This window comes from Monodon monoceros, unplaced genomic scaffold, assembly GCF_005190385.1.
Source record: "Monodon monoceros isolate NGI ecotype Baffin Bay Population unplaced genomic scaffold, NGI_Narwhal_1 Super_Scaffold_2, whole genome shotgun sequence".
Lineage (NCBI taxonomy): Eukaryota > Metazoa > Chordata > Mammalia > Artiodactyla > Monodontidae > Monodon > Monodon monoceros.
The window spans coordinates 49,887,727-49,902,940 of NW_021703776.1; the positions used below are offsets into that span (position 1 = coordinate 49,887,727).

Genomic DNA, 15,214 nt, shown 5'->3' on the forward strand with positions numbered 1-15,214 from the left:
TTCTAGAGCTTAAATATTCTTTTGAGTGTCAACGAACACACAGCTACTTTTCAAAATCTAAAAAGGTCAGGAACAAGATGAATAACTATAAACTCTGTGGGGATTGATAACTTTTCTACTGCTCCAATAGATAAGGCTGTTCTACATCAGTTTCCTTCTATTAAATGAGAATGTAAATAACATTTTACTACAATGAGTTTATCGGTATTTTATACTTCTTTGGAATTTTTAGGGTTTCAAGAACCTTCTCATATTGAAGTAATGTTTAAGTTTCTGATTTTGAAGATTTATATACAACAGAAAGAAGTCCTTTTAAGTTTTTTATTATATGCATCTTATTTTACACATATTATACAAATTATTGTATGGTAGACAGTATCAGTAAAATTCTTACCTCTCTAGTTTGATGTTCACTGATAGGCTGGAATCGAGGTACGACCTTAAGTTGCTGTTCTAGTTTCTGTATTTCCTGTTGGAATACATCTCTCTCGTGTTCTCTATCAATGGCTTGCTCCTGAAGTTTAATAATAATAGTAACTGAAGAAATAACATTTATTGAAGCTATTATTTCCCTTACTTCCCTTTAATTGTAGGCACAGTTTTGTTTGAAGACGAACAACTGATGATCACGGGAATACCCCAAAACAAAAAGGTTTAAAAAGATAACATTTGTTGTATGGTACATAACCTATTACGGCTCTTCAACAAAAATTTAAGCGTTTAAATGTTATCTGAAGCACAACACTTTTAAAAATTCAAGTAATGTTAAACACAGAATGAAATAAATATGTTCTTCTTAAAATGAATTTACTTTTTTGGAAGAAAGGAGGAATTCCACTATTAATTTAGTCATTAAACAAAAAAAAAGTATAACAAATTGTGTTGTAAATCAATTTCTTTCATTTTAATCCAGGTTTTACACCTAAAATTATAAAATGTGTAAGAATCTTATTCTATGATCTGTGAAGATAACACACGGCTTAAATGAAATCCCAAGGAAGAAAATCCATGTGAAATTAGAGACTTAACATCTTTTTGGAAGAGAGTAATGACAGCATGACAACTGTTCCAGTCCTTTGCTTCCAGGGCACACTTGTTACCTGTGTATCTTTTATGGGTTAAACATTGGTGGCCAATTAGCTTTTAGGATCCTAACTTGCTTTGGCTATTGGTTAAGAAAAAGACTAGGACAAACTTCTTAACTATGAATTTGGAAAGGCTAACTGGTAGGGCTTACTCATAATCTGCCTGTACTGCTTTTAATTCTGAAAGCTGCACAATAAAAATTACTAGAATTTTCAATCGAAATAGTACTTTTCAATTAATTAGTAGATGACACATATAGATGGAAATATTAGAATTTAAGAGTCCCTCCATAATTTAAAATCCACAACCTAGAAGAGCAGCAAGTAGCATTCCACTGAGAAAATTAATATTAATGTTGAGAATACTTACATCTAAAAATTTTCTCATTTTTTCTAACTGCTTTTCCAGTGCTTGGTTTTGCTGTCTTAAATCCATTAGTTCGGCATTTTTTTCCTGTTCCAGCTCTATAAATCTACTGACTTGTTCCTCGACATCTATTTCTAGAGCTTTCACTTGTTTTTGAAGGTCATCGCGTACTTTTTCAGCTTGACACTGTACCTCTAGTTTTTCCTTCATCAGTTTTTCTGTCTCCTGTAGTAATTCTGTTTATAAGTGAAAAAATATACTACATTAAATCACAATTAATGATGTTATGATAGTGAAACCACCCATAACTGTATTCAAATTTTAACTTCATGAAATAAAGGAGATGAGTTTTACTTCAAACACATGTAAAAAAGGAAAATATTCTTATGAAAATGTCAAAATAACATATTCCTATATAAGTAAGCAAGCTAGTATCAATAAAATTGTACAGAATTAACAGAAAGAATATGTCCTATCACTAAAAACAATATTTTTGTGAAAAGAGCATAGTAAATGACCCCCTCAAAATCCACTTTCACTACAAGGAAAAGAGCAAAGTCTAACCAAATTCAAGCACAGAAAGAACTCACCTCAGGCAAAAATCAATTCATTTAAACCCATAAAGTCATTTTTATATGCATACACAGTACACACAGAGATCAAATACTTTAAACCTTTAACCAAGGCAAGTAAGAGTTACAGAAAAGAAATAGAACTAGAATCAGAATTTCCTGTTAGCCTTACTCCTTATTAGAGCCACATTCCTGACTTAGTCTTGCATGCTCACATGTATGTGTATCACGGGAAAATTGACAAGTACGAGAGGTGTGGTGTGGTGCTTAAGAGCAAAGACTGTGGGTTCACATCCTAACTGCCACTTGTCTCTGCGACACTTAACATGATGTCCTTCAATTTCCTTATATGTAAACTGGGGACAGTAACAGTACTGATCTCTAAGAGTTACTGTGGAATCAAATGAGTTAATATATGTGAAGAACAGTGCCTAGACTATGGTAAGCACTACATATAAGTGTTAGCCATTATTATTAATATTAATCATATAATAATAAATTACATATAGCAAAGTAGAACAATTCTCTAATGAAGAAAATGGAAGGAATATAACTCTAGAGCCTTTACACTAACTGGTCTGTCAATACTGTACTCAGGATTAGAAATCTACAGAAAACAGCTTTCCTTTTAAAACAATACTGATTTAGATGTTAATATAAAAGTTAATCAACCAGAAAGTCTCTTTATTAAATTTCACTGATCCTATTGATACCATCATCTTACATACTTCCTGATTTAGAACAGAGTATTTTGAAAACTCATAGGCTGTAAGAGTTTAATATATTTGTTAAAGAAAAAAACTTTTAATAAACCAACGTTTTCTTTAAAAAACTGAAATGGTCTTAAGCTCTGTGGAATAATAGATATAAGAAGATGATGGTCACTATGAATCTCAGCTGTTAATTCCAAATATAAATATGTATTTTTATTGTAGGAAGAGTTTTTCTGTTGTTAAAGAGAAAAACTGTAAGTATGAAACAAAACAGCAAAATTAGAGATACGTTAGTTGGTTGAAAAATCAAGGGTCACCCAATGGCCATGCAATTGTATAAACACACCTGCTCCAGGTGCTGCATCGACTGCAGCATCTACTAGTCCTATTAGGAAAGAAAAAACACACACACAGAACAAAAATATGATAATTTACATGTCTTCTATTTCCTAAAATAGAATAATACACATACACAAAAGAATTAGAAGTAAAAGTTGAAACCACTGATTATTACCATTGGTAACATTTTCAGATGTATCAGTATTTCTTAAACATTTTTCATGTATCATACATATACTTTCCACATTAAAAATTCCAACCCTAAACCTGTGCTAAACAAATTTGAGCAACCAGAAAAACTTCACCAAATTACAAAAATGTATGTTGTATCTCTAAATTGATAAAATTCAATTAGTAAAACTACACATTTATAATCTGACTGCATGTGTAATATAAAAGTGAGAAGATATGATTAAAAGGATTTAAAGTTCCACTGTTACAAAGACATTCATTTTTTTTTACCACTGAACAAACTTTAAGATGTTACCTAATGTCTCATTTAAGAAAAAATTAAAGGTTATTTGTAAACTTATTTATTCTTTGAAGTCCTGCTTATATTAAACTAGATGTCAGCCTGCTTCTAACAGCCAGTGACCTGTTCAATCTATTATCTTGCAGGCTGAAATCCACCTCACCTGCTCACTACTAGTGCAGGTCAGTGCTCTTATTTAGTTAATGCAAGTATACATTTTGCTGCCTTTCTGCAATTAAAAGAACTAAATCTGGGCTTCTCTGGTGGTGCAGTGGTTGAGAGTCCGCCTGCCGATGCAGGGGACACGGGTTCATGCCTTGGTCCGGGAAGATCCCACATGCCGCGGAGCGGCTGGACCCATGAGCCATGGCCGCTGAGCCATGGCCGCTGAGCCTGCGCGTCTGGAGCCTGTGCTCCGCAAAGGGAGAGGCCACAACAGTAAGAGGCCCGCATATCACAAAAAAAAGAACTAAATCTTACACAGTTTAAAAAAATCCTGTCTCATTATATGCAGCTTTCTCTTTAGGCAGAGGTTTGAGGATAAATGAAGAATTATCTTTTTCTGTCAAAATATGCCAACGGAGAAAGAAAACAAATTTGATTCCACATGGTTGGCTAATAAGACAATTACCAATAAGGTAGATTTTCTCATTATTTTTCAATCCCTATATAAAATATATAAATAATGGCACTGAAAGGGGGAAAAAAGTCATCTTGAACTTTTCAGGAATGTTTCATATAAAGTCTAAAAATACATACGCTGTTCAACTGGGCCTGCCTCAGCTTTCATAGCTTCCTTCTGCCTCGACAGTAATTCTCTTTCTTCTTGGATCTGCTGTTGCTCTGCTTCTAATTCTTGTAATCTATTACCTGCACATAACAACTCCTGCTCAAGACGATCTATTATATCAATTTTTTCCTGAATTTGCCTTTCAAAAAGCGCTTTTTCATCTGCATAGCCATCAATGACACCTACAAAATAAAATTAACAAGGAATGTAATTATTATTTCAAATTTTACCATTATATTTATATAAATAATAAAAGGTGTTCTGTTAGCAAATTTTAAATCATTCCAACCTATTAAGTCTTGAATGAATTTGCTGATGATAGCAGTAACTATGGTATGCTCAATACAGCCTTTTCTTATTAAATATGTGTCTAAATAAGAAATTCCTCTGAATTTTCTGTTATGCTAATGTATCACATCATGTAGGTATAACACACTTTATTAAACGGATATAAATAGATAGATTCCTGGAAAGCTTAATATAAATCAGATGCTTGGGAACTGAATCACATTTTAAATATACTTGAGAAAGCTGGTATTTTAAGTGATTCTAGAAGGCCAACACCCACAACAGCATGGTAGGATATAAACAGCATGGAGCTTTACAGGCTTAAAGCCTGGAATCACGATTTAGTGGTGACTGAACAATTTATTAGCATCTCTTTGCTCCAGTTTCCTCATCTTTAAATTGTAACAGTTGTCTTATGGTGGGATTATGGTAACAATTCACTATCGTTCATTTCTGCATTTTCTAAAATTTTAAATACTTTCTATAATTCTACTAAGTACTTTTTAAAATTAAAAAAATATATATAGTTTTAAAAACTGCTTAGAGGAATTCTGAAGACAAACTATAACTACTTTTCAATGGGCATTTGAAATTAAAAGTAGACTGGTGGCTTCCAAACCTGGCTTGCACCACAATTTATTTTTAGACTTGAAATTTCTCCACCCTCAGTTGCCAATGGCAGGGTGCTCACCCTCAGCCTTACTGAGCTCCACAGCCAGCTGTTCTCTGGCCCTGCACTCCTCATGAAGGCGCTCTCGCAGTTCTTCTTGGCACTTAAGGGACTCTGTCACTTCTTGTTTCTGTCTAAATGACTCACGCATCAATTCTGTCTGTGTAACTTTCGCATGTTCCAGCTAAACAAAGAGGGAAAGTAGACGTGAAGGAAGACAAAGTGTTAAGAATACCAGTGTCATTCCCTATTAAAGCTTAAAAAAAAAAAAAAGAAATTTAACTGAAAATAAAGATATACTGTTGAATTGTAGTCATTTAATATTTCTAGTGCATGCTAGTACTAGTAGGTAGGGTAAATCAGTAGATAAGTAGATTAGCTGTGTACAACTTCCCATAAGATATGTATTCTAACTTTATTGAACAAAAAAAGCTTCTTTTGAAAATAAACCACTTTACATCACTAGATCTATATGCTATCATATGAAAAGACATATAAAATTAATAATACACAGGCTCTTTTTGTATTTGGTAAAGAATTTTATGTAACTATGTGTTCTATGATAAGCTTTATGTTTTCTGTATTTAACGCTTATTGACTGCGACTCCTGCTGTACACTGTAGGGAACTAATAATAAATGATTAATGCAATGCCATCAATGAATAAAATCATAGTGGCACAACAAAATGAAGTTTAACCCATATTTTAACTAAAAGCTTTATACTTCTGTCCATTTGTGAAACATCTACAAGACTCTGAATATTCAGTTTATTTTCAAAACCTTAGAATAGAGAGGCATTATCTATAAACACAGCCTCCTTAAAATGCTGTTATTGGCATATACTGACCACATTCTTAAACAATTTTTAAGATGACAGTCAAGTACAGGCTCAAGGCCAAAGCGCTCAAAAACAGTGATCACTGTTAGCTGCATGAAATTGCAGAAAAGCACTATCTCTGCTTTAGTTTTCTGGGCTTCTTACTGCTAGCACCTGCTTTATCTGTTTTTATTAAAACAACTACATGGGAAAAAACTGAGCACAAATGTTTCTGGTATTTAATATTAAAACCATTACATTTAAAAAAAAATTACCATAGCATTTTAAAATTTGCCATAGCAAATAGATTTTAGAGTTACTAAGTAAAGCTTTTTGTGGTACCATTTTGTGGTCGGATAAATCAGTATCTCACATATCTATTGTGCAATTATTCTTGTTTTAATATGATGTTTTAAATATCATTCACAACCCATTACTTGAAAATAATATGCATACACATTTAAGATTCATAATGGAAAATTAAGCACGTATTTTAATCACAAAATATTTCCTAAAATATCTGTAATAATATGTTGTTACCTCAACAAAGATAAAACTTTACTTTATATATATTTTTACTTTTGACTGGCAAAAGACTATTTTCCTTTAAATGTGGATAACCAGTATACATTAATTTTTAAAATTAAAAAATGACCATAAAATATGAACTAATTTATAAAAAGCCCTGCTCCTGAACTTAGTCACAGCCTATATTTAAAAAATAAATCAATTGTTTTCACATGTACATATGTAATTTTTTTCCTGTACATTGTAATATGGTTGCCTGAAATATATGAAATCTCTAAAAGAGTTCATAGCTCTAACTAATTAGGATATGAGTTTTTTTTTCCTTTTTCAAATTTACTGTACAAATACAACAATGCACTTACAACAAAATAAACACTTGCTTTAGATAAGAAAAATAAGTCGGCTTCTATATTCTATTTTCTGACAAGATCTAAACCTGCTTTAAGATGCATTTAAATATTACTATGAAACCACAAGAAATAACTTCAGTTTTACAAAGCAAAACAAAAAAGCTGGGACTCAAATAGAGTAGATCTAGGAAACAAATTTCACTTATTATAGAAGATGGCACCCACATTTATTGGAATAAGAGATTCCTTCAAATATTTATTTAAATACATTATACTTAAAAAACCTCTTCCATCCAGTTAAGGTACAGTTTATTCCTAATATTTATATAATACCTATAACCTAATACTGAATAATGTGAAATATATAAAAATATCATATTCAATATTTTCACATAATTTAATAAACTTACTACATTAAAAGTATGTATCATTAGTAAATAATCTGTCATTTTAATATAAAAGCTTTAGGGGAGGTAACAAAACTATTCTGAAAGCATCTGTCTTGTTAAATACTAGCTAGTACATATAAATAAAGCCATAAAAGTCACAAAAAGTGGCAAATAACATACTAACTTGTAGTGAATCATTCAAAACATTTAAGTGTCAAATGAACCTGAAATACTAACTATGCTAAATACCCTTAACACTGCTTATAACATACATTTCACATAAAAAGCAGAAAAAGGAATTTCCTCATAGGATTAGTAGGCATATTAAAAATAAGCTCCTTAGGGAGTTAGCAAGAAAACTGAAATAAGAATCCAGGTTTCCTTTCCGGAACTACAGGCAATATGCCATATGATTGTAAACATTTCCTAATTGGCTCAATGACAATTCACTTAGCTGTTTTAGGTATGACAATGCCTATTCCTTCAAATATAATCATTCCATTTTTACTCAGCATTGGCATCATAAACATATAGAAGTAAGATTCTTAAGAACAAGCAGGATCTTTTTAAACAGCTTGCCTGGTATGGGAGAACTGAAATATTATCTCATTCTGCTTTCTGGAATGAAAAACGTAGCCAAGTTGGGGCTTGTGGACAAAATTTAACCCTTCAATACATTAATCATTACAGGATTAACACACCAAACAAAAAGAAAACAAGATTCTATTCCATTTACCCTTACCAAAGACACTTAAAGTTCATTTCTCATTACAGTTTTAAACTAAATGTATAAAAAACTGAAAGCATAAAATAAAACTATAAAAAACCAAATTTTTATACTTACTGAATAAGGAGGGGTAGGCAGGGAAATTTTGGAAATAAGTTTTAATATATGCCCATTTCTTTTATGAATAAAATGAAAAATAGAAGTATTAACAATTACTGAGTTATTTTCATCCAAATGTTCACATAGAGGAAAAGGATGTGGTAAAGGCACCCGAGATTCAACCTCATAAATGTCTTCATCTTGTTCTTCCAACCACGAGCCACTAAGTTTGACAGTTGCCAAATGGGTCCTGTAAGAATCCATTCTAGAAGTTGTAGCTGCTAATTTTCCTCACTTGCTGTACCAGTATTCCACTACACTAAAAAAGTTCTGTTTAGTTCATCCAGATATACCACAGCAGTATGAAAATTTCTCCTTAGCACTATCAAACATTATAAAATTAATTCATACAACTAAACAACAAAAGAAAAAACCCAGAAATCTAAAAAGAACTAGGTCTCCATCAGCCTTCATCAAAAAAAAGAACAAAAGCAAACAAAACTAAAAGCAAGCAAACACGTTTTTAATTAGAATAATTACTAAATTGTTGAAGAATGGAAGAATAAAAATATAAATATCTAATTAGCTAAGCAATAAAACTGCCTCCGGTATCAAAACATGTCTGTGGAAATAAAAGCCTTCCAAGCAGAACCTGGTAGGGAAAGGCAAGTTTTAATTCTCCATAGTAGCAGCCTTAAAAAACGTAGTTGCAACATTATTTCCCTTGTTCTTGCTGCTTCACAAAGTGCTCTTCTGAACTGGGCTATTCAAATAGCCTCTCATGCCGAGCCAAAGAATTCTAGTCAGTGAGGAAAGGTCAGAACAGAGGGTGTGATTTAATGTCTTTACCTATAGGTACACTGACAGGTGGAATCTGAATTCATACACCCACAAAAAAGCCTGCCTAACAGGATCCAAGTTCCACGTCAGAGCTCTGAAAAGGATATCTAGATAAGTTTATAATGCTTCTAAGATAAGCTAGTGTTTTTCCATTCCATTAAAAAATTGTTTTAATTTAAAAATGTGAAAACAAGTAGGTTTGAGTCCACATTACCAATTAGTTCTTCAACTATATCCAATAATCATAACTATTTCTGGAAGACTAAGTATTTCCTTTTGATACTTCCTTAAAATAATACTCATTCTTTTGAGTAGTCATTAAAACTAAACATAGTTTACATAACTAAACATAGTTTATAACATCGGTTATGAACTATTTACACACTGAATTGGTTACAGAGTAATTCTTAAGGAAAAAAAAAAACCTCTTTTTAAAAGCTGCACTGTGTATAATAATTGGTAATTATACCACTTAAGGTATCCTATGAACTCTGACTAAAAATTAAAAGCACAAGTGGTGTATAATGGCCTTTTGGTAGCTCCAGAAACCTCGGCAATAGTGAATAAAACAGCTTCTCAGAATTTAAAAGATGAACAACATACTTTTTAATATTAAAAATCCTCAATAGTGAAAGTTGTTTTAAATAAATGAAAAATCTTTCATTGTGGTGTCTTTTCTCTACCCAGTAACTAAATATCCTTAACTCACAAAACTTTTATTTACTATGGAAAAACCCACACTAAAGCAAGCACATCAACAAAATCAATTTTATAGCCACTTTCACTATACAAAATATCTTTAGAGGAGTCAATACTCAAACCCTTCACTGTAAGTTAACAATTAGGGCACAGAAAATAAGATTTTCTACGGAAAGCTCAGAATCTACAGGGATATGGTTTGGGGTAGCGGAGGGGCAGCTGCTTCCTAGAATTCTGGACTAGGCAATGACAAATTTCTGTTTATTATGGTTTCTTATGTGACGCCTCCAGTTAGTCTGTGAAACCATCATAACATCTACACAAGACGGAGATCTAACCCCACCACTGGTGCAGCTAAATCTGACTTTACTGGGGCTTCAGCAGATACAAAATCATCAACATCCTAGATGTTCACTTTATGAACTGGCTGGACCTATGTTCAACATATCAAACACCTCTCAAAATACTCTTTCCCAGCTCCCTCTGAGAATAAGTTTATTTTCATAACCTGGTGTTCAATTTCTCCTATTTGAAGCAAAAACAAAACCCTGAAAGTAAGACATATCCCTTTATAAATAGAAACATTTAGGTCAAGCCAAGAACTAACTACAAAGAAAAGAGAAACTAGGAGGAAAAGACTCAAAAACGCCGCAGATTAAGATGACTTAGGGGGGGCTTCCCTGGTGGCGCAGTGGTTGAGAATCTGCCTGCTAATGCAGGGGACACAGGTTCGAGCCCTGGTCTGGGAAGATCCCACATGCCGCGGAGCAACTAGGCCCGTAAGCCACAACTACTGAGCCTGCGCACCTGGAGCCTGTGCTCCGCAACGAGAGGCCGCGACAGTGAGAGGCCCGCGCGTCGCGATGAAGAGTGGCCCCCGCTTGCCACAACTAGAGAAAGCCCTCGCACAGAAACGAAGACCCAACACAGCCCAAAATAAATAAATAAATTTAAAAATAAATAAATAAATACTCCTGTTCTCTGTTTTTAAAAAAAAAAAAAAAAAAGATGACTTAGAATGGGGCAAATAGCCCCATTAACAGTACATTAACTGATGGCATACTATATTAAATGTTCAGAAAGGTGACCCTGAATTAAAATAATTCAAATTATAGTCTATTTTTTCCCTACTTTTGAAAGCATGTAAAACCTGTGTTTATCCATGTAAAACAAAAATTTATAAGTAAGGTGTACCCCCTTATAACCAGGAATATAAGTCAAGGTTAAGAAACTAACCACAAAGAAAACAGAGTAAAATTAAAGGAGGAAAAGACTCAAAACAGCAGTAAAGATGATTTAAGATAGGGGCAAATAGCTCTCCCCAAAACAGCGTATTAACTGATGGTATATTATATATATTGATGTCCAGATAGATTACTTTGAATTGGAATAATTCAAATTATATATATTTTTTTAATTTTAGAAAGCACATAAAACCCTTTGCAATCAAAAACAGTTAAAATAATTTCAATTTTTAAGAGAACACCCTTTTACTTATCCAGACCAGCTCATTATCCCCTGGTTTCAGATAATCAAGATTTTAATGTATATTTGAAGGCTATTAATTTGCGGTATAGAGTTATGTTTTTAGCTTTACTGTAATCGTACAATATCAAGCTATTTAACCTTTTCCCCAGAAATATCTCCCCCAACTTGTAAACCACTTCTGTTGCTCTTTTGTATTTTGATTTTTTTTTTTTTTAAGTTACTCAATAGACTGAATCCTGGCTACAATACCCTGACAGAGCCCTGATGCTTATAATACACACACTGGTAGCAACACCTAATGGCAAATGTATTTCAACACTTTATTAACGTTTATGTTTTATTTTTAAAAATAAATTTATTTGCTTTTTACTTATTTATTTTTGGCTGCGCTGGGTTTTCATTGCTGCGAGTGGGGGGCTACTCTTCGTTGCGGTGCGCGGGCTTCTCATTGCAGTGGCTTCTCTTGTTGTGGAGCACAGGCTATAGGCACATGGGCTTCAGTAGCTGTGGCACGTGGGCTCAGCAGTTGTGACTCATGGGCTCTAGAGCACAGGCTCAGTAGTTGTGGCCCACGGGCTTAGCTGCTCTGCGGCATGTGGGATCTTCCTGGACCAAGGCTCGAACCTGTGTCCCCTGTGTTGGCAGGCGGATTCTTAACCACTGTGCCACCATGGAAGCCCACAGTTTATGTTTTAAAATACAACAATGACAAAACAAAATCTTAACTTACAGTACTACTGTTTCATCCTCATAAAAAGGTTCCTTTTTCGAGAAAATATAGAAAAGTACCTTAAGTTCCATTATTCTAAAAAATGATTATTAATAAATTCATGAGAGTTGCCTATAATAAAAATCATTTCTTTGGGAGTAAATTCCTCATTCACTGTTTTCTTCTAACGCCTGAAAGAATCCCTTGGTAAATAATCTCCTATGGCTGTAAACAGTAACTCAGGATTCTGGAAAACTTTAATTGCTAAAACACTACTTCCACATAACAGACTGATTCCTATTTCTACCTGACCCAAGAATCAAGAATCTGAAACAGGGACTTCCCTGGTGGCGCAGTGGTTAAGAATCTGCCTGCCAACGCAGGGGACGTGGGTTCGAGCCCTGGTCCAGGAAGATCCCACATGCCACAGAGCAACTAAGCCCATGCGCCACAACTACTGAGCCTGCACTCTAGAGCCCGCAAGCCACAACTACTGAGCCTGTGCGCCACAACTACTGAAGCCCACGCACCTAGGGCTCGTGCTCTGCAACAAGAGGAGCCACTGCAATGAGCCCGCGCACCACAACAAAGTGTAGCCTCCCCCCACTCGAGAAAAGCCCACACGCTATAAAGCAGCCAAAAAAAAAAAAGAAAGAAAAAGAAAGAAAAGGAATCTAAAACCACACTCTCAGAGATAAAACTTCTCTGCAGAACCACAAAGACACTACTAAATAAAGATCATGTTAAAGAGATTAACTTTCTAAGGGCTTGAGACTAGACTTTCAGCAATTTTACTCCTATTCCAACAAAAGCCATCCCAACCAATAAGAAACTGCAATAGGTTGAATACAAGCCTGAATATATTCAATATTTATAGCAGCCTGTCTCAGCAAAAGAGAAGTAAAATCCATCACAGTAAATACATTATTATATGGATTTGGACATGCCATGGGGCAAATCACTTATGAAATCAAATACATAAAGTAAAATACTCATAAAAGATATTATGAAACCAGGCTATAAAGGCAGATACCCTGATACTTAGTAAAGAAAACGCTTACTAATTCTTTTATTAAAGCAAGATGCATCTATGCAACCTAAAGCAGCCCCTAAACTTAAAACTAAGTACAAGACTTAATCATGATTTCCCACTAAAATTATATAACATATAAAACCAAACCAGTTAAAAAAAAAAAAAAAAGGAAAGAACCTTGATTATTTGACAGTATTTACTTAGACTACAGGGCCTTTTCAATGAAACTCCTCCCCAACCCCAAACAAAAGCCCACAATCACTGGCAATAATTTCTCTCACCAATCTTAAAGGAGGCAGAGTCTCTCTGATCCAAAGGCCACACCTTCCACTTGTGTTCCAGATTCCACCCTCACCTACCCCAAAGATCTGGCTCCACAAAGCCCATCCCCTCTGATGTGCATCTTCAACTTTTCCATTGCTACTCAATATAAACACCTGAATCTTAAAAAAAAGCATTCTCCCCCTTTCAAGCTAATGGTCTCCTGTTTTCTTCACGGCCAGGTATCATGAAATTGCTATCTCTATTTCTTCAACTCTATTTCTGTAAGTGTCTAAATTTTGAATTTCTCCTCTATCAACTCCATGAAACTGTTCTCATCAAGGTCATTGATGACACCTATACTGAAATATCCAAGGGACACTAAATCCTCAGCATCTGTTACCTTTCCATGGTATCTGACACTTACGGAAAATCACTCATCTGGCTTTTATGACACTTGATATTGATTCTCTTGATTTTTCCTCTCTCACTCTCAATATCTTTTGTAGACTTATCTACCTTTATTCTCTTTTAAATCTCAGCACTCTACCAGGACAAAAAGTTAGCTCTGTACACTCTCGAAAACCATGGTTTCAAACGTCTTTAAAATGATGACAACTTCCAATCTAGTTTCCCAAACTCTAGACTCTAGGGAATATCTTCTCCCTCTACGCATTTCAAACTCAGATTACCTAAAACTGAACTCGTTATTCACTTCTTTTGCATCCCCCAACTCAGTAAGGGAAATACACCAACAACTTAGTTGGTCAAGGATTCACGTGTGGTTTCCTCTCCCCTTCCTTATCCCCTACATTCAATGTCACACCAACTTCTATCAAATTCAACTTCTACAAGTTTTAAAATCACTTCCCTCTTGTGCTAACTTGATTTCTATCCCTTTTCACTGGAATATTTTAAGAGTCTCCTGTTTCTGCATATTCAGCATCTCTCCTCACTATTTTCCTGCCCATATATTCACCCCACTGCTGCCAGAGGAATTCTCTCTAAAACACAAATTTGATATTATTATTTTCTACCAAAAATATTTCAATGACTCCCCATACTTTTCAGCATAAAGTTAAAACTCCTTAACTAAGCCCTCAAGGGACTATGTGCTAACCACTGCTATCCTTCTACCCTCTGTTCCCCACATTCCACCCTGGATGTTTATAACACAAAACTACCCAGTATCCTCAAACACATCATGCTGGTTTATACCAACATGCTATGCCATTTGCCACAAATTTTCTTCTTGACCCACCTGCTTAGTTTCTACTTGTCTTGTAAATCTTTACTAAAAAGACTCATTTTCCCTCTCATTTTCTCTTGAATTATGCTTTCACCTCCATTACTTCACTGAAACTGCTCTTGTAAAGTAACCAATGACAACCCCCCCACACACACCTCCCAGATTTCAAAATCTACTCCTCAGGCTATAACATGACCTGTCAGCAGTAACTGACAGAATGATTCACTCCTTTCATTTTCAAAGGGCAGAAAAAGTGGCAGTTAAGAGCACGGACCCTGATGCCAGACTGCCTGGATTCAAATTCTAACTTACACCTAATTTATAGGCCTGGGCAAGTTCTCCAACTGGTTTCTTTGCTTCTGTCCTGCACCCCTCCATCCCCCCAGTCTATATTTAACAAGGTGGTCAAAGTGATCCTTTTGGTAAATATAAGTTAGATCAGTTGCTGAAAAATCTCTAATGACCCGGAGCTGGAATCAATTTGTATGTCCTTTGGATAAACAAACGGGTGCATCCATTCAATGGAATACTCCTCAGCTCTAAAAAGAAACAAATACTTAACACACATAGATGAATCTTATAAGTATTTTGTTAAGACAATGAAACCAGACCCAAAATAATGCATAATGTATGATTTCATTAATGACACTCTCGAAAAGACAAAACTATAGGGACAGAAAGCAGCTAGTAATTTTCAAGGGCAGGAGGTAGAGGAGGGGCTGACTATA

General features: G+C 34.5%; 1 protein-coding gene across 10 annotated transcripts in view; it reads right to left on the reverse strand.

Moving 5' to 3' along the window:
- Positions 1-15,214, reverse strand: part of AKAP9 (A-kinase anchoring protein 9) — a 149,225-nt gene that overhangs the window by 35,057 nt on the left and 98,954 nt on the right. For all 10 annotated transcript variants that reach the window (XM_029234410.1, XM_029234411.1, XM_029234415.1 and 7 more), the window contains 4 exons: positions 5,318-5,480; positions 4,308-4,520; positions 1,456-1,688; positions 395-514 (listed from right to left, as the gene is read on the reverse strand). In XM_029234410.1, the coding sequence (XP_029090243.1) occupies positions 395-514; positions 1,456-1,688; positions 4,308-4,520; positions 5,318-5,480 (729 nt within the window). The remainder of the gene's footprint in view (positions 1-394; positions 515-1,455; positions 1,689-4,307; positions 4,521-5,317; positions 5,481-15,214) is intronic.